Raw genomic sequence first — 24,439 nt, forward strand, 5'->3', positions numbered from 1 at the left:
TGCTCTGATAATAAATTCCAGCTGTAATAAACTCACTGATTTGACATGGCATTAAATGCTCATTTTTTTAATCTGAGCTATGATGCCTAAACTCATTCCAGTGATTGACTAAAATCCATATGATTCTTCAACATGTCTTAAGATTGCATTCAGAAGCAGAAACCCCACTGAATCCTTGCTAATGGCACTTCCCTCCATAGGTTGCAGATCATCCAGAACTCTGCAGTCCACGTCCTCTCCCGCACTATGCTCCGTGACCCTATCACCCCCAACATAACATAACATGTAGGAGCAGGAGTAGGCCATTTGGCCCTTCGAGCCTGCCGTGCCATTCAATCATGGCTGATCTTCTAATCTAACTCCAGCTAATAACCTAACCCTGCCTTATCCCCATATCCCTTAATCCCTTTTGCAATAAGAAATCTATCTGTCTCAGTCTTGAATATGTTCAAGGACTGAGCGTCAACAACCCTTTGGTGTAGTGAGTTCCATACATTCACCACCCTTTGAGTGAAGAAGTTCTTCCTCAACTCAGTGTGAAAGGGCTGGCCTCTGATTTTAAGGTTGTGACCCCTGGTTTTAGTTTCTCCAACCAGGGGAAACAATCTCCCACTATCTACTCTATCATGCCCTTTGATGATCTTATAGGTTTCTATAAGATCCCCTCTAATTCTTCTATATTTCAGAGAATATAGGCCCAAATTGGTCAGCCTATCCTTGTAACTCATCCCCTTCATCCCTGGCACTAGCCTAGTAAATCTACGCTGCACCCCCTCCAAGGCAACTACATCCTTCCTTAAATAAGGAGACCAAAACTGCACACAGTATTCCAGGTGTGGTCTCACCAGGGCCCTATACAGTTGCAGCAAGACTTCCCTACTCTTATACTCTAATCCTTTCATACTGAATGCTAACATACCGTTCGCCTTCCCAATTGCTGCTGCACCTGCAGACTAACTTTCTGTGATTGGTGTACAAGGACACCCAAGTCCCTCTGGACGCCAACACATTCCAGTCTCTCCCCTTCTAAAAAATAACCCGCTCTACTGTTTTTGCTACCGAGGTGGATGACTTCGCACTTCCCCACATTATACTTCATCTGCCACCTACCTGCCCAATCACCTAACCTATCTATGTCTCGCTGCATTTTTTTAATGTCGTCCTCTGTGTTGACACTTCCTCCTAGTTTTGTGTCATCCGCGAATTTAGATATATTAACTTCGATGTCCTCATCTAGATCGTTGATATAGATGGTAAATAGCTGAGGCCCAAGGACTGATCCTTGTGGCACTCCACTAGTCACATCCCGCCAATCTGAAAAGGACCCGTTTATCCCTATTCTTTGTTTCCTACCCGTTAACCATTCCCCAATCTGCGTTAATATGCTCCCCCCAATTCCATGGGCCCTTATCTTTTGGACTAACCTTTTATGCGGCCTCACACGACTCCACTGGCTTCCCATCACACAGAGGATACAGTTCAAGATCCTGATCCTCACCTTCAAAGCCCTCCATTGTCTTGCTCCCCCCCACCTCTGTGACGTCCTAACCCCCTACCATCTTTCTCGCTCCCTCCGCTCAGCGGGCTCCGGCCTGCTTCACGTCCCCCGCCTCGCTTGCCCCACTATTGGCGGGCGGGCCTTATGCACTCTGCCCCCATCCTCTGGAACTCCATCCCGCATCGCCCCCTCTCTTGCATCCTTCAAGACCCTTCTCAAGACCCTCCTTTCGATATCCCTGCTTCCCCCCCTGCCCTCCACCCTCCCTGACCCCGACCCCTACCCCCAGCTCGGGTCCGAAACTCTGTCTGTCCAGCGCCTTGAGACATCCTCCCTACGTGAAAGGCGCTATACTAATGTAAATTTGTTGTTGGTGTTGTTATAGCAGCTCAATTGGTCCCTCGCTTAAATCAGCTAATAAATAGTTTGAGAATTGTACCTGTGCCCTCTTGCACTTAGTACTTTACACTGAGCCAATTAAACTACAGGGAAGCTAATACTCTCTGCTACTGTGGCACATTTTGCATATATATTGTATATACAATATAATATATAATATATAATATAGGTCAGATCAGAATTGTATTCCTGTTAACTTGTATGCCCTGAATCACATGAAATTTGATTTTAAAACATTTAATCAAATATGGTAGTGAGGTAACGCTAATTATAAAACTGTATTCCTCATAGCTAAATATTGAGATGATTTTAAACCGTTAAACTGGCAAATGCCCAAGGAATGGATGTGAAATTGTGTGTTGGCTGTACCAGTGAAACTTTAAAATATTGAATATATGGAAAGGTAAAAAGCCCCTGTGAAAATATACTGCATTAAGTATTGGCTATTTTAAACTCGGGTTGAAAGACTTTCTTAATGTACAATGTTTTATATTCTTACAGGAGGACGGTATCAGCTAGAAATAAAAATTCCAGAAACGTATCCATTTAATCCTCCAAAGGTAAGACTCATCTGCATATGCATGCTTCTGGATTAAAATAAGACTCAAATTACTAGTAACATTAAAATGACTGGAACATATATATTTCTGCTGTTGACCAGCACATCTGGAAAAACTGCCTGTTTTCAAATGAATGGTACCACGGGATCTTTAATGTCCACCTGAACATGCAGATGGGACCTTGGTTTAATGTCTCATCCAAAGGATGGCACCTCCAACAATTCAGTGCTTCCTCAGCACTGCTTTGGAGTGACAACGTAGAATAGGATCTTAAAATGCCGACATCCTATAATCTGAGATGAGAGTGCTATCAACTGAACCAGCATGTTGCGGGTAACCTACTATTGTAGCCCACTGGCACCCAGACTTCAATCCATTTTTCTACCTGATATGTGTCCAGATGAAGGCTTTAAAACAGTATTTTTAAACTTTGGCCAAAGACAGAAAGACTATAGCAGAGCAATGCAATTTGTACTCGAGGAAGAGGGTAGCATGTGATCTCAATTAGAATGAGATCAGTGAATCTTGAGTTGCTACATGATCTACATTTTGTAGTGTATCCTGTTGCTTTTTGTTCTTGAAGCTGAACCCACTGTGGGTTTTCAGTAGCTTTCATTCTGCATTTACTCTCTTTTTTTGTATACCTAATGGTGAAGCGTCCTGTGATGTTGTTTGGCAGTATTTAGTTTAAAAAATCATGCTGTTGTATTTTGTGTTATCTAAGATGCAACAGATCTACCAGGACCTGAAAGCCTGTAAACATTTGATAGTGTTTTGTTTGAACATGCCAATATAGTTGCATTGCTCTTGACTCTTCCCACATGAAATCACTCGTAAGATGCAAGTGGACAATTTTTCCTGCTTCCTATTTTTGATGGGGTGACTGGGTGGTTCGATATTGTGAAGGGGAGAGGAGAGAGGAAATATTTGTTTGCCTCATCTGGAATGATAAACTGCACAACTTGCACTGATATTATACCATTCAGGCAGGATGGAGGGTTAGAGCATTGAGGTGGAATTAACATCAAAGAAGGCTAGAGAACGTATTTGATAATAACAGCAACAATGACTTACATTTATATAGCACCCTTCGGGCAGGATAGGATCACACAATGTAGCGTAAAGATATTTTAGCATAAATCTGATGCATTGACTTGTTAATTTTTTTCTTAGAAATTAACTTGGGGGAATGCAATTTGTTTGCATTAATCAATAAACCTGGGATACTGTTTGTTCAGAATTGTAAATCTTTTAGGATTACTATATGAACCTGTTTGGCATTTTCTTTTATCACTTTAGTAAAATTTGACACCAAAATGCAAACCTGCTAGTTTTGAATGGGGATCTGCTAGTTTGATATGTGTAATGTGAGTTTTTCCATTGCAGTGACCACAAACACTGATTACATAACAGACTTTCAGTAACCCAGAGTTTTAAATTTCAAGAACAACTGACATAATGCTCAGACCCTTAGTATTTTAACAAAAACCTCCAGCTGAGTTGAGCCCTTTGACGGAAAGCTGTATGAATCCTGATTTTTGTGTCATCGGTTATGATTATTATGGGTAATGAAAAATTGCATTGAATCTTTAAAAAAAATTGAGATTCAAGATTTTCAAATTCTTGTGTTGTTTTGTTCATTTAAATCTCTGGTTAGTATTTGAAAAATGAGTATTATTTAGGTGTTGCCTTCAGATAGCCAGTGTAAGACCGAAAATACTAGTTATTGACCTTTTCATTTTAGTTGTAGCTGAGCAGCATCTCTTTGTGGCTGAGCAAGCTTCAAGGTGATGTGTTTGGAAATGGAATGCAAGAATTGATCCTCTGTGCTGGTCAGTCATCCGGTTCCTGAGCCAGGCGGGCGGAGTTGGGCGGGCGCAGGAGGCGTGCGGAGTCGGGCGGGCAGGTGCAGGAGGTGGGCGGAGGAGGGCAGGCGGGCAGTGCATTGCTGATGACAATCCAGACAGACAGGTTTGTTGACTTGGAAGGGCAGAATAGTGACACGGAGCTGGGAGTCTTCCCACTCATCTGTTAACTGTGCAAGCCAAAACTCTAACTAGTACTAATCACTATCGGGTGGAATGGTCCTAGTTGGACAAGCAGTGGGAAGCTTGCTATATAGTGGCCTCAGTGGCAAGTTTTGTAGGTTTACTTGGTTGGTCTCCCGTAGTATCTCAATGCAGACTCTGGAGTTCCTATTCCCTGGTTCTTGCCAGCCTATGCCTGATATTTCTCCAGAATCTAGTAGGCAGGGTGCATCACTCTAGGGCGAGAGTGCATTTTCCATTTCAGTCCAAAGAAATGTCCATGTGTAAACGGAATACATTTGTGGAACTGTGTTTGGTTTGATATTCTTAAGCATGGTGATGGGCATCCACATGTGTCAAGATATCCGGCTCACCCCAAAAAAAATAAAGTATTTTATGTTTTTCAGGTTCGGTTTATTACAAAAATATGGCATCCAAATATCAGCTCAGTTACAGGAGCCATTTGCTTGGATATTCTGAAAGATCAATGGTATGTTTTGACTCCTTCCTCTTTCCTAATGTATATAACTAAAGCAGAAAACCTTATCATTTTCATTTGTTAGTGAGCATTGTAGTGGTAGCTTCTTTGTGCACAAAGTTCAAAAGCTCATTTATATTTTGGCTAACTGAATTATCTGATTTGCTAAAATTGTGTTCTCTTGTGGGGTTGACTGTTGCTGAAGGCCAGCTCACATGTTGGGTGCAATTTATCCGAGTTGCCATGTAGAATTATGTGCTGTAATCTGAGATTGCTTTGTGTTGAAATGAAGGCATAAACATATAAAATCTCTGGCATTTGGTACCGCAATGAGGATTACCCCGATGCTTCAATTGTGTTCTCTTCCTCCCTCAACCCTCTGTGTTCTGGCTGCTAATAAAGCCAACAGTTAGCACTACAATTCTTTGTGTAACATTACTGCAATAAAGGAATAACCTTTGCAACAATTGTTGGACGGTGGTGATTGCTGTAATGCTCCAGAATGAAGTGCACAGTATATGGATAGAATGTTCTGGGACCCCTTTCCTGGTCCCTGGATTACTGAATCCTATTATGTTACTGCTGATGTATGAGTAAGCAGTTGGTTACCTATTCTGATTGATGTTTCGAGCGTGCTGCTTCATTTTCAGAACTCCGTTCGATTTCTCTTACAACGCTGATCATTCAATGCTAATTATTTACTAATTTATGGACGATGTCTCAAACCGTGTACAGTAGAACCTCACTAACCTGGTCACTCAAGGGACTGGGCAAAAGTCACCTACTTAGTGACCTGACCTGATTACTGAAACAGGTCGGGTGATTCAGGTCACTGATGTAATGTTAAGGGCACTGATAATGGGCAAGTGTGATAAATATTCAACAACCATACTTTGCAATCTCATTAAAATAAAGGCAGTGTCGCATTTAAAACAAAAGCTGTCATGTATTCAGCCTATCTTTTGAAAATGAATCCAACTTATGTTCTGCCAATGCGTAGATCACATCTAACTGTCTATGCCTTTTGCCCTCATTGTTTTTGATTAAGTCCACTCTATTACGTAAGGACAACTCCTTCTGCGGTGGCATGTTTACAACACTTGTCAACAGTCACTAAATCAAAACAAAGTACACACTAACCATGTGCACTGAATACAGCATTGTCCGCAGGAGCTCAGGTTAGGCCGCGGGCGCCGGGCGAAGTCGATTTTCTGCTTGCGCCGTTTTCACGATCCCAACACTCCCCACATCGCGCATGCGCGACTGGAGCCCACTCCATCCACAGTAGCAGCGTCGAGGAAACAGCATGAGAAGCCTGAGGCCTAGCGCACTGTGTACTGTACAGGATAGTAGCGGAGGGGGGTGTTTGTACCGGGTTTGAAGCGGAGGAGGGCGCTGTTGGTGATTAGCAACAACAAATTACATTTGTATAGTGCGTTTCATTTCAGGAGGACGTCCCAAGGCGCTGGACAGTTAGGGATTTGGACCTGAGCTTAGAGTTGGCAGGGAGGATAGGAGGAGGATGGTGACCGAAGGCATTGTCAAAGAGGAGGGTCTTGAGACGTGCCTTGAAGGAGGCAAGGGAGGGAGCAAGATGAATGAAATGTGGGATAGACTTCCAAGGAGTGGGGGAAGAGATCCTGAAGGCCCAACCGTGGATGGTGGGGCGGGCCGGACGGGGGACGTGGAGCAGAGGACGGAGCAAACAGGTCGATATGTAGTTAGTAGGTCACAGGTAGGGAGGTACAAGGTCGTGGGAGGCAAGGACGAGGTTTTTGAACTCTATCCTTTGGGGGATGGGGAGCCAGTGGAGCTGGGCAAGGGTGAGGCTGATAGGGTCACGGAGCCTGGTGTGGGAAAGGACACAAGCTGAAAGTTCTGGATGATTTGTAGCTTGTGCAGGGAAGAGATGGGAAGGGTGACAAGCAAGGAGTTAGCGTTTTCATCACATCGAGTAGAGCCTGGAGGTGATGACAGTATGAGGGTCTGAGAGGAGAGGCAGTAGCAGAGCCGGGGCGATGTTATGGAGGTGGGGGAAGGGGTCTTTTATTTATCATAGGAGGCACTCTAGAAGCAAGCTAGGGTTTTTCAAATGTATTGTCAAGTGATTGTAAAATCGAGTGTCAGTCAGGCTGAATTGTCTAATAAAATCCATGGACCACTCAGTTCAAGCATGTGGAGCACTTGATAGATGAGGAATTGAAGCTCAAATGCAATCGTGAAATTTTTGCTTATTTACTGCATTGAATCAGCTAAATGCTGATAGTTGCCAAAAAGGAACAAATCCGCTATTTCACATCACTCCCTAACATTCATTTAAAAAAAAACACTCGCTGCTAGGATTGTGGGGTGTGTTTTCTAGAAGGATGAGATCAGATTGGTGAAAGGCCTTATTCATTTGTACCTTTCTTGTAATCCATGTTTCGAAAACGTGGGTCCTACAACTTTCATTGAGCTTCACCAGATTCGGGTTCAACTCTGAGCCAAGCCCTATGCAGACACATTAACTGCACAGGATTGAATGATATTTTCATAAAGTATTTTATTCAGTCCTTTGAAAATCGAAACTTTACTTTTGACTACAGAGAGCCCAGGTTTCCAGCAGCAAGAGTTTCTAAGAAAGTCTGATTCAATGTCCTTGTAGAAACTTAATAGTGTTCAAGGTTGGAGATTTCAACCCAGCAGTAGATGAGCTGACCTGCTTCTTTTGTTGTTCTGGCAACGCTCTTGTTGCTTCTGTTCTGAATTGCTTCTGCTTTCCCAGGAGGTGGCTTATCGACCCCCAGTTCACACCCATGAATATACCCAACTCAGCTGCTCACTAATTGTCTTGCCCGAAGCCATTAGTGCTAATGTGATTCAAGGAAGTAGCTACAAGCAGACGAGAGCTGTGAAGTTCAAGGCACAGGATGTACATAACAACTCACTACACTGTTTCACACCACAGCTTTCATTACAATAAAAAGGCTGCCAAAAATATAGATCCAAGTAAAATATTTTCCACTGACTTGCATCTGTTCAGAATCATGTGGCTCTTTGTTATTTGGGCCCTTTTTCCATTTGTTCATTCCCTGAAGATATTTGCCTCCAATTTACCAGGTGTAGTGCTACAGTAGTCTACTTGTATATAATAATCTTTACATTTGATATAGCGCCTGATCACGTCTCAATGAGCTTCACAGAATATACTGCATGTTTACTTTTAGTACTGGGTGAGACTCATGACGTACTGTAGCCAGGGCACTTCATTTTTAATGCATAATGTTGTCAATATTAGGAGCAAAGGAACCCTAACCTTCCACTATTAAGTGCTCTGAGACGCTACCCTGCGTGGTAGAAACTATAAATACAAGTAGTTGTTGTTGACTTTAATTTCTTTTGGTCAGCCAGGTGTGTGCCACGTGTCATGCTGAGTATCTGACCGATCAGAGCTCCATATTGGAGTGCCAACTGCACATGGAAATTTCCCATTTGTAATTGAAGCTCTGGTTCATGATTTATTTTGAGAATGTTTCTATTTGGTTCAGTGTGATACTTGAACACAACAATAAATGACAGTGATGTGCCTTGCTTTAGGAATAAGTATATATAGAGCCAATAATATATAGTCTTAAGCAGTACAACATAAAAAAATAAGTAAATGTACAATGTAGTGACGGTATATTTTGTAGGCAAATGTGGCATCCAATTTGCGCCCAACAATGTCTGACAAACAACTATGAAATGAATGACCAATTTTATTTGGGAGATTGTTGGCCAGGACACCGGGGGGAATTCCCTTTTCTTTTCAAATAGTGCCAATGGATCTTTAATATTCACCTGAACAGGCAGATGGGTCCTTGGTTTAAATGCTATCATCTGAAAGATGGTACCTTCAATGTAGCACTGTATCGGAGTGTCAATCTAGTTTGTGTGAGTTCAAAGTCCTGACGTTGGGCTTGATCCCACAACCTTCTGATTGAGGCAAGGATACTACCATTCTGGGCCAGCAGCGTCCCTGAAATGAGGCTAATTAATTTGAATAATTTGTGTGTGGGCGGGCAGGGATGATTTTGGTACATTTAAATTTATGGATACAATTTAAAGATCGAAAGGCGGGGGAAAATAAAGTGTAAGACTGTACAAGGAGGATTGACGGTCAAAAATGTTCATTCAGAGAGTGTGAAGCCTGGGGATCATGCCAGCTTCTGTTTTCTTTTATCCATCAGTTGTTTGAACTTTGCTATCACGTGATTGAGCTTAGCTCTGATGTTGCTGTGTTATTCTTGCACTAATAATTTATTTAGGGAGAACATAAAGATGGTAAGGTTAAAATATTTGGCCAGATCCTGCATGCAAAAATGTCAGGGTAACACACTGATCGAGATAATTAGAGCTGATTTAAACAAGATAGTGTTGGTATTTAATTTAACATTGACGACTAGAGTTGAATGGTTGAGGAGTATAAACTAAATGGCATTGCATAAACTGTATGGCACAGAAACAAACCATTCGGCCCAACTATTTCATGTTGGTCTTTATACTCCACCTGAGGCACGAAACTTCCCTATCCCCCTTCCATAATCCCTACTCCCTTCTCCCTCATTTCCTTTTCAATGCATTGATGCTTTCTTTTTCAACATGTCTTTTGGTAGTGAGTTCCACATTCTCTGTGTAATAATGTTCTTCCTAAACTGTTTTAGATCTGATAGTCCCATTTGTACCGTATAACTTTCTATAACTGAATTTTTATTGTAAGAAAAGTTGAATTCATTTTAGAGTTTTAAAGCTAAACAAGAGAAACACTGTTTAAAGTGCAATTAAACTACATAGGCATTCATATTATGTTTTAAAAATGCATATTTACAGAAGCTAAAATTGCTGCCCTACCTTGATAACAAAATTCCCTAACCTATTCAGTCAGGGATAGGATAGGAGAAAGGTAGAATTGAAGGACAAGCATCAAAGGAGTGGATGGAACCTACATCCAAGGCTTATAAAATTCTCCTTAGACTCCAGCTATTTTCACTTTGATTTATTTTTTTCTTTACACCAAATGCACTATATAAATAAAGCTTTTGAGCACAGAAGTAAAAACATTTTTTTAAAAATTCATTACTTAACAATTCTGAATGGTCCCTAGACCTATGTAAACACGGGAGTTAGGTGGGCTGGGCACAAAACTAGCATTATGCCAGGAGATTTCTCTGTGCTGGAAGTTGGCATGTATGGCAGAGTATGTCAACCTTAGGATAAATGACAATGTGATACTGAACTTAAGAGTATTGTGTACAATCCAATTGCTGTTCTACAATACAGACAACTTAGTATTGGTGCCAAAAATCTCAAGGGGGTAGCCCCAATAGTGTAATGGACAGAGTTTATGGACCAGGAGGTGCTGGTTTGAATCATGATCTGTGTTGACTGCATGCTGAGGTTTCTATTCTCAGCCAAGGCTCATTGGTGGGTGGGCTAAATTGGGTTCAATCATGAGAATTAAGGACAATCATTAAAGCGGTGGTGGAAACTACATCCAAGCTTATCCAATAAAACTAGATTTAAGACACATGAATTGTGAGGAGAGGCTACAGGAGCTGGGAATGTTAACACTGAAGTAAAGATATTATGGAACGCCTGGAAGGGCACAGATAAACTCTGGGTTGAAGGAGGAGACTCAATTGGCCAGGCCTTTGAAGAGAGGAAAACCAGCCGGGGTTCCTGCAACTGTTCCTCCTCTACATTACCTTCTACTCGTTGTGAGCATTGTGTAGCAGAAGTCAGACATTGCTGTAACGCCCTCTACAAGTCGAATGGCCTAAGCATGGAATATGAACCATGGCAACTTGGGCATGGTATTGAGGGCGACTGATAGCTGTTTCCGACAAGAGGAGGTCAGGTCAATAACAGAGTGGGGAGACAATTAGGAAAAAAAAGTTGGACTGATTTTTAAAAAAAATCATTTGAGCCCGTTTAGTCCCATATAAATTAATTTACTTTTTCATCGTTTAATTGGTAGTGTGCTTTTTTATTCAAGAGTGAAGGGCTGAGTGGAACCACCAGGATTTGGGGTCAAAGAACCCGTGAATAACTTGTTTTTAAATACAATTCTCAATCCACTGACAGGAACAAACTAGTAGTCCACGGAGGTGATGAATCTTACTTAGACTAAGCAAATGCACACACTTCTGGACTACTGCTAAATGGAGTCTGGTTTTGCTAGAATTGTTTGTTCTCCTAGTTCCGCAGAATTTCTAACATTTATTTACCCTTATTAGGCTGACGAGATTCCTTTCTCTTTGACTTCTTGCCTCCATTATAATTTACTGAACCTTCCTTTTGAAAAACAATTGAATTGTGGATAAAAGCTTGTGTATGATCCCTGTCCATAACATTTTGTTTGTGCGTTTTCCTCATCTACACGTCAGGTGATGAGAAAACTGCCTAATAGCAAAAACAACTTGCATTTATATAGCGCCCCTCATGCAGTGTAGCTTCCTAGAACGCCTAAATACAAGTGTGATGTGAGTGTTCTCAGGAATGAATGAGGCCAAGTGTGAACTCTTGTAGGACTTTAAAAATCACATTAGCACAATAATATTTTTTGAATGACTTCTATTTATGTGACTCAAGTTAATGGGCAAACCACACCAGCCATTGTCTGAATAAGGTTCATCTTCTACTTAACCCCTGGGTTACTTTTAAAAGTATGGTTTCAGCCAAGAACCCAGCAAGAAGGTCTCTGTCCTTAATTTTCTGTAAATGTCCACTAGGAGGGGTATGAGAACAATGCGGTTTGATGTTTTTCAAATGAAATGTTAAAGAAAATCGATAGGTGTACAAGAGATGCCAGAGGCGAGTTGTGCAGTTATTGGAATTCTGAAGAGCAGTTTGAGGTTTGCACTTAGTGTAGTGTGTAACTCTGTTGCTCAAACACTTGTCTTTTTTTAGGGCAGCTGCTATGACTCTAAGGACAGTTTTATTATCATTACAAGCCTTACTGGCAGCTGCTGAACCAGATGACCCGCAGGATGCAGTAGTAGCACAACAGGTTGGTGAAAATTTGTCTGATGCCAGCATATGAATTTTGAGGCTATATATTCTCATTATTTTGGTTCTCTGAAATTGATGAACAGTCCACAAAAACATTCATCTTTTCTGATGTACAAACGTTTCACTAGATTATTTTGAAAATAATGTTGACATTTTTATGAACAGTATTGATTTTGAGGAGTAAATAAAGCACTTCACATATTGCTCCCCTGAAGCTCACGTTTATTGTTGTTTGATTAGCTGGATGTAAGACACATACAGAAACCCATCACTGCCTGACTATGCTTGAGCTCCATGTATGTATGCTACCAACACATGGACATTTTCTTGTGTCTGGATTGGACACCCTACTTAGCTATTGTCAGAACATATTAGGGGTAGTTCGCGAGAGACTGGACTTGCGGACCAATCATGTCCCATTTCTGGTTGTGATCCTTACACATTAGTGGATGTTGGGTATTGACAGGATTGAGTACCTATAATTTTTGTTCTTCATTTCTCTCTCCCACTCTATCTGAATAGCCTATCTCACGCTTGCCTCCTATGCTTGAACATGATGAATGACCATGATTGTTGCACCACTGCAATACCACGCCAGTATAGTTTGTCTCCTGGGGAAAGGAAAGATAATAAATTGGAGTGTGGAGGTCCTCCTGGGTTATTTAAAGAATGAAGTGTATTCTATCAACCCGTACCCTCCCTCCTCACCCCCTATCAACCTCCCCGCTCCCTCCTAACTTGCTACCAACACCCCCGCCCCCTCCTAAACCCCTACCAACCGGCCCGCTCCCTCCTCACCCCCTACCAACCCTCCCGCTCCCTCCTAACCCCCTACTAACTCGCCCACTCCCTCCTAGCCCTCTACCAACACCCCCCACCCCTCCTAAACCCCTACCAACCTCCCCACCCCCTCCTAACCCCATACCAATCTGCCCTCCCCCTCCTAACCCCCTACCAACCCCTCGCCCCCTCCTAACCCCCTAACAATCCGCCCGTTCCCTCTGCTCAGCCGACTCCGGCCCGCTCATGTCCCCCGACACACCCACTCCACCATTGGCGGGAGAGCCTTCAGCCACTCTGCCCCCAACCTCTGCAATTCCAACCCCAATCACTCCGCCTCACCCCCTTCTTAGTCTTCTTCAAGTCCCGCCTCAAGACCCTCCTCTTCAACCATGCCATTGGCCACCCCCCTTCTCCTCCCTTCCCCTCCCTTCTCCCCCCTTTTCCCCTCCCTCTTCCCCTACCCTCCCTTCCTCTACCCTCCCTTCTCCCCCCTTCCCCTCCCTTCTCCCCCCCCCCCCGACACCAGCTCGGATCTGAAATGCCGTGAAAGGTACTATACGCACTTCATCTTCTTCTTGTGGCTCCGTCTCGCACGAGGGACATTAAAACCATGCGTGACAAAACTATTACTGCCCCCGACTCCTGGTAAATCTAATAACCCGTTTGCCCCATCAATTAGCTGCACTGCAGCGCCCACGGAAACATTAATCTCGCCTCCGAATGGTGAACCCGGGTTTAGAGTGAATGGAGTTTCAACAATGTGCTGCACAGTGAGAGATCGTTTTGAGAACAGACCAGAGAAACTGTACTGATTTCCACTGGAAGAGGATGATTGAGAGTCAGACGTCAAGAGGAGGAACAAATTATCAACCGGCATTGGATTTCTTTTCAACCGCACCATTGGTCACCTTCCTCCCCCTCTCCCTGGCTCGGCCCCAGGATCTGTTACTGTGAAGCGCTCTTAAGACGCCGTCCGGCGAGGAGGGCGGTATATAAATCCAAGTTGTTATTGTTGTATTGAACAATATGATGTATTGACTGACCTTGTAGATGCTCAGTACAACAGTACCAATAGTTGTGTTCACTGTGACTTTGCAACATTAGAGGAAGTTATTTTCCTCCAATTATCTTTTCTTTTGAAATGCCTTTTTTTTAAAAATGTTGAGATATGGTGTCCTTTATCCTCAATAGGCCATTCTACATGCATGAGCCCAGATGACAGACATTACACCTAAGCATGAGCATGTTTTCTCCCAACATTTGCAACTATTCTCTTTCAGCACTTATTGTGAAATTCTGAGTTTTAAAATTTGTGGTAAATTCAGTGAATTTAGCAAATATGCCTACTTTTGAGGTGATTGTTTGCAGCTTTTGTTCGAGCATTATACTTAACGATTATGTTCTTTCCATAGCACAAGCAAAATCCAGAGATGTTTAAACAGACAGCCAGGCTCTGGGCACATGTTTACGCTGGAGCACCAGTTCCTAGCCCTGAGTACACCAGAAAAGTAGACAAACTGTGTGCTATGGGCTTTGATAAAGTGAGTATTGAATCATCTTTATCTGATTCTGTTACTCGTGCAATAAGGATTTGCTTGTGGAGTTCATAAAAAATATTTCTCATGTATATTCAACAAACTTTGTTCCAAGATACCATTTGTCATGAAAACAGATGTTGCTGCTAGTGTTTATATGTGCAGTGGTTACCAACTCTATAGTATAGTGAAATGCACTGGGCTGTGTCAGAAACCAAGGGACAGCTACTTGATGGTAATATATTCACTAGTAGACCTGGCTGAGACCCGGAGGGCATGGCTATTTAAGAATTAGTATTCCTCTATTTAGTTAAAGAAAAGGGAAACATAATGACCATTAGCAACCTTCTGACATCTCTCACCCCCCAAAAAAAATTTTTTTTTTCACTTTTAAGAGTTTTTCCCATTACAGGGGGAATAATTGTTTCTTATAATTTATCAAAAAAGCCAATCAAACATTAGATTACAACTCAAGGACATTTAACCGTAAGTCAATGTTATTTCTAATATAGATCTAACCGTAAAGTGGCATTTCAAAAGCATTACAGTTTGGGACACACCACCTTCAAAGGGACAGGTACATTGGAGAGAATTTAATGATGACTAGGATGATTTTAATAATTTAGGGCTTCAAATAATGAAGCGAGGCTTCCGGAGCTGAACTTCTTCCTACAGTCAAATTCAGTTAATTGAATATCGGATAATTGACTAATTTGGTCCATTGAATAGAATTTAGAAATCCCAAAACATTTGCACACTTATTCGGATAATCAGTTAATTGAATACTCAATATACAAATAATTTGGTTTATTGAATAATTTTCCCTGTGACCATGTGTATGAAAAAACAATTACGCATCGTCCCAAATCAATACCTTCTACAGTACAACGGAAAGGCCATTGTCGTTCTTTCCTCCTTCCCCATCCCTTCACCACTCCCAAGAGCGGTGTCACTGTCCATTGGTCGGTTGGCTACGTTTGAATGAGAACATGTCTGATTGCTGAAGAGAGTTTCCGGTGAGGTTGGAAGCTGTGTGGCTTGAGCTCTGGAAGATGAGGCTCTTTATGTTTAGTCCGGTTATATGAATAGTTTTATTTATTTAATAATTTTCACTGTCAAATTGAGTATTCAGTTAACATAATTTCATTAGCAAGTTTTTAAGGTCCTCTAAATTTCTGAGAGAGCTTGTTGATATAAATGTAAGCAGGCTGTTACATTGAGTACAGATTGAGAAGAACTAGATTTAAAATTAACAGGATTAGAGATTAGAAGAAATCACATTATCCCCAGAGATGTGGAGAGACTTCTGGCTGTAGCAGTTGATCCCGTGGATCAGGAAGGAATTGGATTGAAGGTTATGACAATTGAATTAAGGAAACTTGCTTAACTGTCTTTTGGATTGGAGACCAGGGAGTATTTTTTGCAAAACTTTCGTCCAAGAGACTGGTAGACTTCACAGTGGGTTACATGGTACATGGAAAGAATGGACTTGATGGAAAAAGTGGCTGTTTCCCATTATAAGTTGCTGTTTCCCATTGTTAATGATTTTTAAGATTTTTGAGTTGATGAAGCATTTGCCAGTTTTAATGGTTCTTCACACTGACAATTATTGATAGTCCTGCATGAGGGCAAATTTCCTACAGTTGAATGTGAACAAGACTGAGTGGCTCGTGCCAGCACCTCAGCACCTCAGGCTCTGGCAGCATCAACCTCCATGGTTGCACACTTCAACTCACCAAGCCAGTCAGGAACCTAGATGTCTTGTTCGACCCTCAACTGTCTTTTCTTCCCCACATCCAAGCCATGACCCGCTCTGCCTTCCCTCACCTCTGTAACATTGCCCGACTCTGCCACTACCTCAACCTTCAGGCCGCTGAAACTCTTGTTCATGCCTTCATCACCTCCAGGCTCGACTATGCAAAGCCCTGCTTGTCGGCCTTCCCAACTCCTCCCTCCACAGGCTGCAGATAATCCAGAACTCTGTAGCCGTGTCCTCTCCCGCACCAAACTCCGTGACCCCATCTCCCCAATTATCACCCGACACCATTGGCTCTCTATCCTTCAGAGGATCCAGTTCAAGATCCTGGTCCTTACCTACAAAGCCCTCCATGGCCTCGCCCCACCCTACCTCTATGACCTCCTAACCCCCTACCAACCTGCCCGCTCCCTCCGCTCAGCTGGCTCCGGCCTTCTCCATGTCCCCCGACCCACCCGCCCCACCATTGATGGGAGAGCCTTCAGCCACTCTGCCCCAACCTCTGGAATTCCATCCCCCGATCACTCCGCCTCGCCTCCTCCTTAGCCTCCTTCAAGTCCTGCCTCAAAACCTCCTCTTCGACCATGCCATCGGTCACCACCCCCTTCCCCTCCCTTCTCCCACCCTGACCCCAGCTCGGGTCTGAAATGCTGTGTACTGTCCAGCACCTTGGGACGTCTTCCCGACGTGAAAGGCACTATACAAATGTAATCTTGTTGTAGTGACGACTGTTGGTGACTTGACTGGTTGAGAATGCTTCAGTTTTAATGGTTATTTATTTGATGTCTAGCTTTTGAACAACTCAAGCAATTAGAATATTAAGTAAAAACATTTTTAGTTAATGGAAAAGATGACGCCAGGGTCCAGAACAGAAATAAAGAATGTCAAAGAATGAAACTTGAGACTCGAATGGAAGACTTTTATATAACCTAGAATGGACAGAAGCTGAAAGGACAGAAAAAGGAAAATCTATTGACTATTTAAAATACTTATCAAAATACCTTCTAAAGTTATCCCTTAAACAAATCCATATTTGTGAACATTAAACGATTAGATGTGCTCTTAATAATGTACTGTAATAAGTGTGTTCTGATATAATCTAATCCCTTTAGAACAGTTTCATGAAATTGGCATATCTACAGCACATGAAGTTGATCCCTGTGTCTGACTAGTCAGCTTTTGAGCATTTATCAGATGTTCCAAAAGGAACAACCACACCAAACATATTACAGGTTGTCTGTTCATTGTTGGATAAGTGATAAAGAACTAACAATGAAACAGTAGATTGGATATTTAAACAAAAACAAATCTTTCCTGCTCTCCTAAAGCTGTCAATTTATTTTGTTTGGTCAGCTGAAGTCTTGACATGTGCAGAAATCTAATACCATGCTTAAGAATATCAAAACCAGACTGAGTTCCACTGTGTAGGCTCTCAACATGTGGAAATGTCATTGTTTAAAGTGGCATGCACCCGTCTCTCCTTGAGGGGCTCACCAGTTTACATCATTCTGGAGAGTATGAGGTTCTGGTTGGGGAGAACCTTGGGCAAGTTTGCTTACTCCACACACCTAATAATAATCCCTCCAAAACAGTAATAAATTGGTCATTTTCAATCCACGACTGTTTGTGGGACACTGCTGTGCACAATTGGCTGCCGCGTTTCGTCCACAAATATACAGTCAATTCACTTTACAGTCTATCCTATGAAGTGTTTTGAGACGTTGAGAAGACGTGAAAAGTGCTATATCAAATTCAAGGATTATTATTATAACCAAGTTAACACTCCAGAGTTTGTTTTGGGGTACTCTTGGTTTAACCAGCCAAATCCAAATTGGTGCAATAGAATGCCCCACCGGGCAAGTTTCTCGCTGCTTTTCCAGCTCAGACCACCTCCTACCCATTAGGGCTTTCGCTTGCAGTGTTAACAGAAGTGGGAAGAATTCCTACCCCCCTCCCCCAATACTGATCACTACGCCCCTTAAAGTCCTGTCCATGAGCCAAACTGGCTGTCATCAATACAACACTAGAGTATATTGGACCCGTCTGGCTCAGGAACCAGACTACCAACACTTAATTCAATTAATCCAAAATGACGCTGCCCAGATACTCACCCACACAAAACTCCGTGCCCCCATCACACCATTGACTCCACTGGCTCCCAATTACCGAATGGATCAATTTTAAGATCCTCACTCATTTTCAAATCCTGGCTGGCTCCAGCCTCCTGTTCATCCCTCATCCTATTTACTCCACCATCGGTGGCTATGTCTTTAGCCACTATGCCTCGAAACTCTGAAACTCCCTCCCTCCCTCCCTCACCACTTTCAAATCCCACCTAAAGACCTTCCTTTTTGATAATGCTTACAGTCACCTCCGCCCTTCCTCTCCCCCTGGCTTGGCATCAGACTCCGCCACTGTCAAGCGCTGCTGGACGCTACCCCGCGCGAAGCACTCCATATAAACGCAAGTTGTTGTTAATGCAATTTGTTGTTATTGCCACACTGATTCAATTCTGACATTCCATTGCCAAGCACGTCACTTTGAAGCCAGCTCAGCTCCACAGAGACTCCACTTCCTATTAATTTATGCTGTGTGCAAAACCATTGGCGTCTGTTGCCCTCCAGTATTTCTAAGCGGCAATTGTTTATGTGGAAGTCGAGCTGGTGAGTGTCAGAAAACTATTAGTCTGTAGAAAGCATCACAACTGGGGCCAATCTTTCCTCATCAGAGATGCACATGTTACTCAGTGTGGAATGCAAAGGGTCTGTTCGCCTCTCCTGATTTCTCCCCCATTGACCATTGAGGTCAATGTTAGTGCTCCCTGGTGTCCTGGCTGTTAGTTGATGTTACACAAATTATGAACAACACTGTTCTGATTCTGCATGATTTATGCTAGGTTGCGGAGTGCCTGGATTAAAGAAAAGAATTCAGGAACTTTTATTTTTAGTGTTGTCACTTCCCCTCAACTTGGTTCAGTCAATTTGAATCACAATTTAGTGGTTCAAAAAAGAGTTTAGCCTAGAAACAGAAATGCGTAGCGCAAAAGCAAGCAATTCGTCGTATGAAGTCTGTACTGGCTCGCACAACATTATTGTAGGTTTTAAAATGTTTGTGTCTATATTGCCACAGACCAATTTATGCTCTAGGTTAGATGCAGAACTCATTCCTGAACCTGGCAGACACTTTTCTGAGATAATCCTGCTGTGTACATTTTTAAATGCCTACGTTTTCTGTTTTTTCACTCAAGGAAGTACATTATGTCAACTGAACACCTTCCAGATGTCTTTAGTTTTAGAGTAACATAATATCCCACTAATCAGGTGCTACTTTAGAATCTTATTTATTCATGAGTAGCTATAAATTGTTCAGATTATATGATTTGATTCCCGAAAAGCTAAGTAGGAAATTGCATGAGTCTTTCTGCTTGTGACGACGGACTACCTGTCTTCTACATATTCCGATTAGACTAAGGGATTGTTCTAATTATCAATAACATTTAATATGACTTGCGCGAAGTCAGAGTTGCAGGTAAACTTGTATAAGTTGTATAAAATCAGATTTAATCAATCTACATTGCACATATATAATTCAATACAACCGGTAAGTGTGCATGTGGTAGTTCATCACTGTGATGTTTCCCACGATTCAATGCAACTAGCCTTATGTAGCCATTGCCCTTCCAGTGCATCTCCTGGGTCCGCGGTGAAAAAAGAACAGATTCATTGTTTTTATTGGCCTTGACAATTCACAAAATTAATATCTAGAATGAAGAGAAAGGTTTAGCTGTAATTAATGTGGAGAATAAATTTGAGTTACATACCCTAGAATTAAGGAGGTTGAGAGCTGATTTGATTTGAGGTATTTAAAATAATGAGGAATTGACATGCAGTGACATTTTGGATTTTTGGAAAAGTAAATGTGGGTCCATATCTCTGTCATGTTATAGGCTTCCCAATGAAGTATATTATAATGGAGTTCCATTCTAGTTACTTGGGAATTTTATGAATTAAAGTTTATGAGGATTGGAATTAAAGATCGGCCATGACCTAATAAATGAACAGACTAAATGCCTACTCCTGACATCATGTTTCCACCCACAATAATCTGCTGTAGTTTCAGTTTTTCTGTATTATATTAGAATAATAATTCTTTGAATTTGATATAGCATCTTTCAAATCAGGAAAATGTTTCAATGCGTCTCTGCTGAAGTCTTAACCAGCTCGGACTATCCGGCTGGTCAGGGCTTTGACTTAAAGGGTTAAAAGGGACCGAGTGGGATGACTCCCTGCCCCCAGTCTGCCCTTCCAAGTCCTGCTGATGAGCCAGGCTGGTTGTGCTGTCATCAGCAGGAAGCTTGCCAGGCAGTGAGATCAATGGCAAGCTATGCAGTTTCAGCTGGTTATCATGAGTTCAATGTAGTGGCATGGGATCTTTAAAGTCCCTCTGAGCAGGCAGACAGATCTGATCCAAAAGGCAGCACCTCCAACATTATGGTGCTGCATTGCATTGACACTGTATTGGAGTGTCAACCTCGACAAAGATCCACCTTGGGGATACTGAGATCAGATGAATAATTCAGTCAGTGGTTTTGTTAGGTTCGTCACATTGAAATGGATTTGGGCCATTTACATAGCTCAGCTTTTCCAATGTCTGGAATGCAGCATGGTGACATTTTTGACATTCAGCTGCTAATGATGTTAGGATCCTGAATCTTCTCCATTGATAAGTATTCTCAGTGTGAACCTTATAGTTGGGTGAGCAGGGTGTGCTCCTCTAGGGACTGTTTGTGTGCAATTGGCTGCCATGTTTTGTCCACAAAATATAGTCAATTCACTTTACAGTATATTTGGTGAAGCACTTTGAGATGTCTCAATGATGTGAAAAGGTGCTATATCAAATGTATTATTATAATACATAAATGCGCTAAGTAAGATTCAAGCGTTGTACCAGGGAGACTAATGTTAGTGCAATGTTCAACAGATGTGCAAACTTTAAAAACACAGCCTCAATAAAATTAGGTTCCACGTCAAAGTGGCAAGGATTGCTGGGACAGATTTCTTGGTGTTGACTGCTGTTATACTTCTGGTTTCTTACCTTAATTAAGTATTCCCTTATAGGGTGTGTTTCCCACATTGGGTTGAGATCTGTATGTGCAGTTTGGCAGGGTTTCCATTTGCCAGTTTGTGCCAGATCATTGTAAATTCTGATTTCAGCTTGGCTATATAAACAAATTGGTTGTAGAAAATAACTGTAAGGCTTGCAAATGTATGGCTTCTGTTATGCTGTGTGGTCTGACTGAAATGGACCTAGCAAATCTAATAATATTCTTGTCCAATCAAACCTACTGTACCGAGCCTTTACAGATGTGAATATGTCCAAATAAACACAAAATATAATCCTATTGCCACCTACTGCTTATTTTTATTCTTGAATTTCTTTTTCAGAATGCAGTAATAGTGGCCTTGTCTTCACAATCTTGGGACGTGGAGTGTGCAACAGAACGACTGCTTAGCAACTGAAGAATTCTGGGATTGCTTCTCCCAAAGGCCAGGCGCCCTTTCCCTTGACAAACACCTCTGCCCTTTTATTTCTGGGTTCTGCATAGATTCCAATTTAAGTATCACTGTAAAATGTGATGATGGCTATAAACGAGACTGGATTCGATGCTCTGTAAATATAGCTCTCAAAAGATCTGTGTAAATTAAACGAGAGGGGAAACAAAGGGGAAAAAGTGAAGTACTTTTAATTTCTTTCCTACTTGGCATTGTAAGGATCCTGAATTTGAGTTGCATTCATCCCTGAAGATGACATACACCTGGTTTAGTGCAGTTTTAACAAGGTGACCAAGGGTCTCAATTGCATCAGCTGTTTTTGTTAAAGAATGTGGTCTGCATCTTAGAAAAAGGCTTTATTTTTGAATGTGTCATGGCTGTTGATGTAGCCATTATATATGGTAATAATGCTCCTGATCAGGTTTTATTTTCTGTTCAGTGAGAGGCTGCTTCACTATTATTTAATTGTGTCATTAATGCACATGGTCTTTTATGACTTCAAAAAAACATTTTAATAGTACCTTATCATGTGAGGATCCTTGAGTATCCTACCATGGTTACATTGTTCTCTAGAAGCCTTTGCTGTGACACAATCAAAAAGAGTTTAAAAGGCTAGTTTTTCTTGAACTGTTTGAGCTGTTAAGCAATTCAATAACTGCTTAAAGGTGGTTTAGAATTGTTCAACAAGTGCTTCAAAACATTCACTCTCTGCTTGTTTCACATTTTCTATATTACACTTTGGAGGCTGTGGTGGCTGTACTCTTGCTGTAAATAACTTATAGCTCACATAGAGATAGAGGTTTGTTATTGATCAGATGTTTGCACTCTGTTCAGTGTCTCTGAAAATTCATAAATGGGATATTACTTTTATCACCCTGTACATAGAGCTAAGCTTTTTATTCGTATTAAAATGGTATTTCATCTTAAAAGTTTACATTAACATTGGGGTCATTTAATACTGTGGTTGATTTATCAAACATCTGCAAAGATTAATTGAAAAAAAGAAAGTGATTTATTCTTTGTTAGTAAACCTATTGACAATCAGTTAGTGTCAGTTACAAATGCACGCTTTTCAAATGTAGTGTGCGTATTTAGTTTGAAGTGATTATTTCTCCATGAGGATAAACTACATAAGGTTTGGAAGTGACAAGATCTTTAAAACTCGGCTGATTTTGGATCTTAACTGCATGCTTCTAATTTATTTCCCACACTAACTAGTTCTTTTGTTTGTGATCAGAAAAGGCATTTACTTGACTGAGAACCAGTATGAGGTTTGTATTTTTTTACTTTTAGGTTGTCATTCAACCACGGAGATATGGTTTAAGAGCACAGGCTGCTGCCAATGGGAATTTGTGTTTTTCATTACGCACATTAAAAACATTTGGATTGAGAATAGTCTTATTTGGCCATTAATTTTGATCTACTGTTCAAATTCAATTATTCCTGAAAACCTCATCTATTGTAATCTTGTTCCAGAATTAAACTGAGATCCCTCTACACTCCTGATGATCCTTATCCTCTCCACCCCCACCCCAAAAAATTACTTTGTAACCATCTGGTGGGAGATTAATTTATTTGTTCCACCCTAATGAGAAGTGCCTCCATTCTGGCTCAGTTCATGTCCAGAATTTGCAGTAAAGAGAATGCAAACCTGTGGCAGGTACAATGAATCATTTGATACTCTGAATCTATTATTGGGAAGAGATGTGTAATCATTTCTGTCCTCCAGACTGGGAATGGTTGAGGCCAATTGTGACTACTGCTAACTCATGAGTGATCAGGATTAAACATCTATGGCTCAGTGATATAACATCCAATGTGGAGATGGTTGACTTACTGGAAGTGACAACTCTCAGTGGCTTGGCTGATGTCCCAGCCCCATCTCTATCTATGTATAAATGTGGTTTCTGTAAATTATTTCCTTGGCCAATTTTTCTTCTCCATTTTTCTTCCTTTTTTCATTTATTGAAGTAGAGTTCTATTAGCGTCTGCTTCTCTCCAGCACTTTGCCCATTTGACAATGATTCATGTGTGAGTTTTGGCAGTCTGTTGGAGGGCCATTCAGCTGGAGGGGACATTGTACATATACATTATTGAGGTGGGATTTCATTGGACTTTGCTTATATTCAAATTCATTTGAAGCACTTTCAGTTGCAATTAAATTCTGATCATTCTAAGATTATTATCCCTGGATTGCTTTTCCAGGGGTAATAATCCCTTAAAAAAATAATAATAATTTTGTAATTAAATCCACTGCTGTGCTTAATTGGCTGCTCTGTTTCGCCAATAAAATGGAGTCAATTCACTTAACAGTATATCCTGTGAAGCGCTTTGAGACATCTCAACTATGTGATAAAGCGTTATATCAAATGCAAGGATTATTATTATTATTATCACTCTGTGTGCTCCTGCAAAAAATTCTCCAAATTGTTTCTGATGGTGACCCTTCCCTCACTTTTTGCCTTCATTCCTGCAAACTTCCCTATCTTGATACTTTGATAATCGCTCTTCCCAACTTACCTGTTGTCCTCACGTAAGTAGCCTTTATGCTCTTTTCCCCTCTCCCTTTGCTAAAGTTAAAATGTATTACATTATTCCTATTAAATTTCATGGCAAGAACTATTCTATATGATTTTAAAATTTAAGCTTGATTTTTATCTACCCATATCTTGAAATACATCTAATTTCCCTGTTACTCTTCAGCTTAAATCTTGGAGATACACATCTTCAAGGGGACGTTATAAAGATGTACAATATAATGAGCTATTAGTGAAGACAGTTAATAGTTTGATCCTGTAATGGGAAGATGAGGGTGAGTGATC

The 24,439-nt window shown here is 41.4% G+C and overlaps 1 protein-coding gene across 1 annotated transcript in view; it reads left to right on the forward strand.

Annotated features, from left to right (window-relative positions):
- ube2kb (ubiquitin-conjugating enzyme E2Kb (UBC1 homolog, yeast)) overlaps positions 1-23,010 on the forward strand; it is a 37,209-nt gene extending 14,199 nt beyond the window's left edge. The window contains exons 3-7 of the mRNA XM_007889124.2: positions 2,399-2,457; positions 4,892-4,974; positions 11,890-11,989; positions 14,187-14,315; positions 21,510-23,010. Of these exons, the coding sequence (XP_007887315.1) occupies positions 2,399-2,457; positions 4,892-4,974; positions 11,890-11,989; positions 14,187-14,315; positions 21,510-21,584 (446 nt within the window). The 3' untranslated portion in view covers positions 21,585-23,010. The remainder of the gene's footprint in view (positions 1-2,398; positions 2,458-4,891; positions 4,975-11,889; positions 11,990-14,186; positions 14,316-21,509) is intronic.
- The last annotated feature ends 1,429 nt before the right edge of the window (positions 23,011-24,439 follow it).

The sequence above is a fragment of the Callorhinchus milii genome, unplaced genomic scaffold (genome assembly GCF_018977255.1).
Source record: "Callorhinchus milii isolate IMCB2004 unplaced genomic scaffold, IMCB_Cmil_1.0 Scaffold1, whole genome shotgun sequence".
Classification (NCBI taxonomy): Eukaryota; Metazoa; Chordata; class Chondrichthyes; order Chimaeriformes; family Callorhinchidae; genus Callorhinchus; species Callorhinchus milii.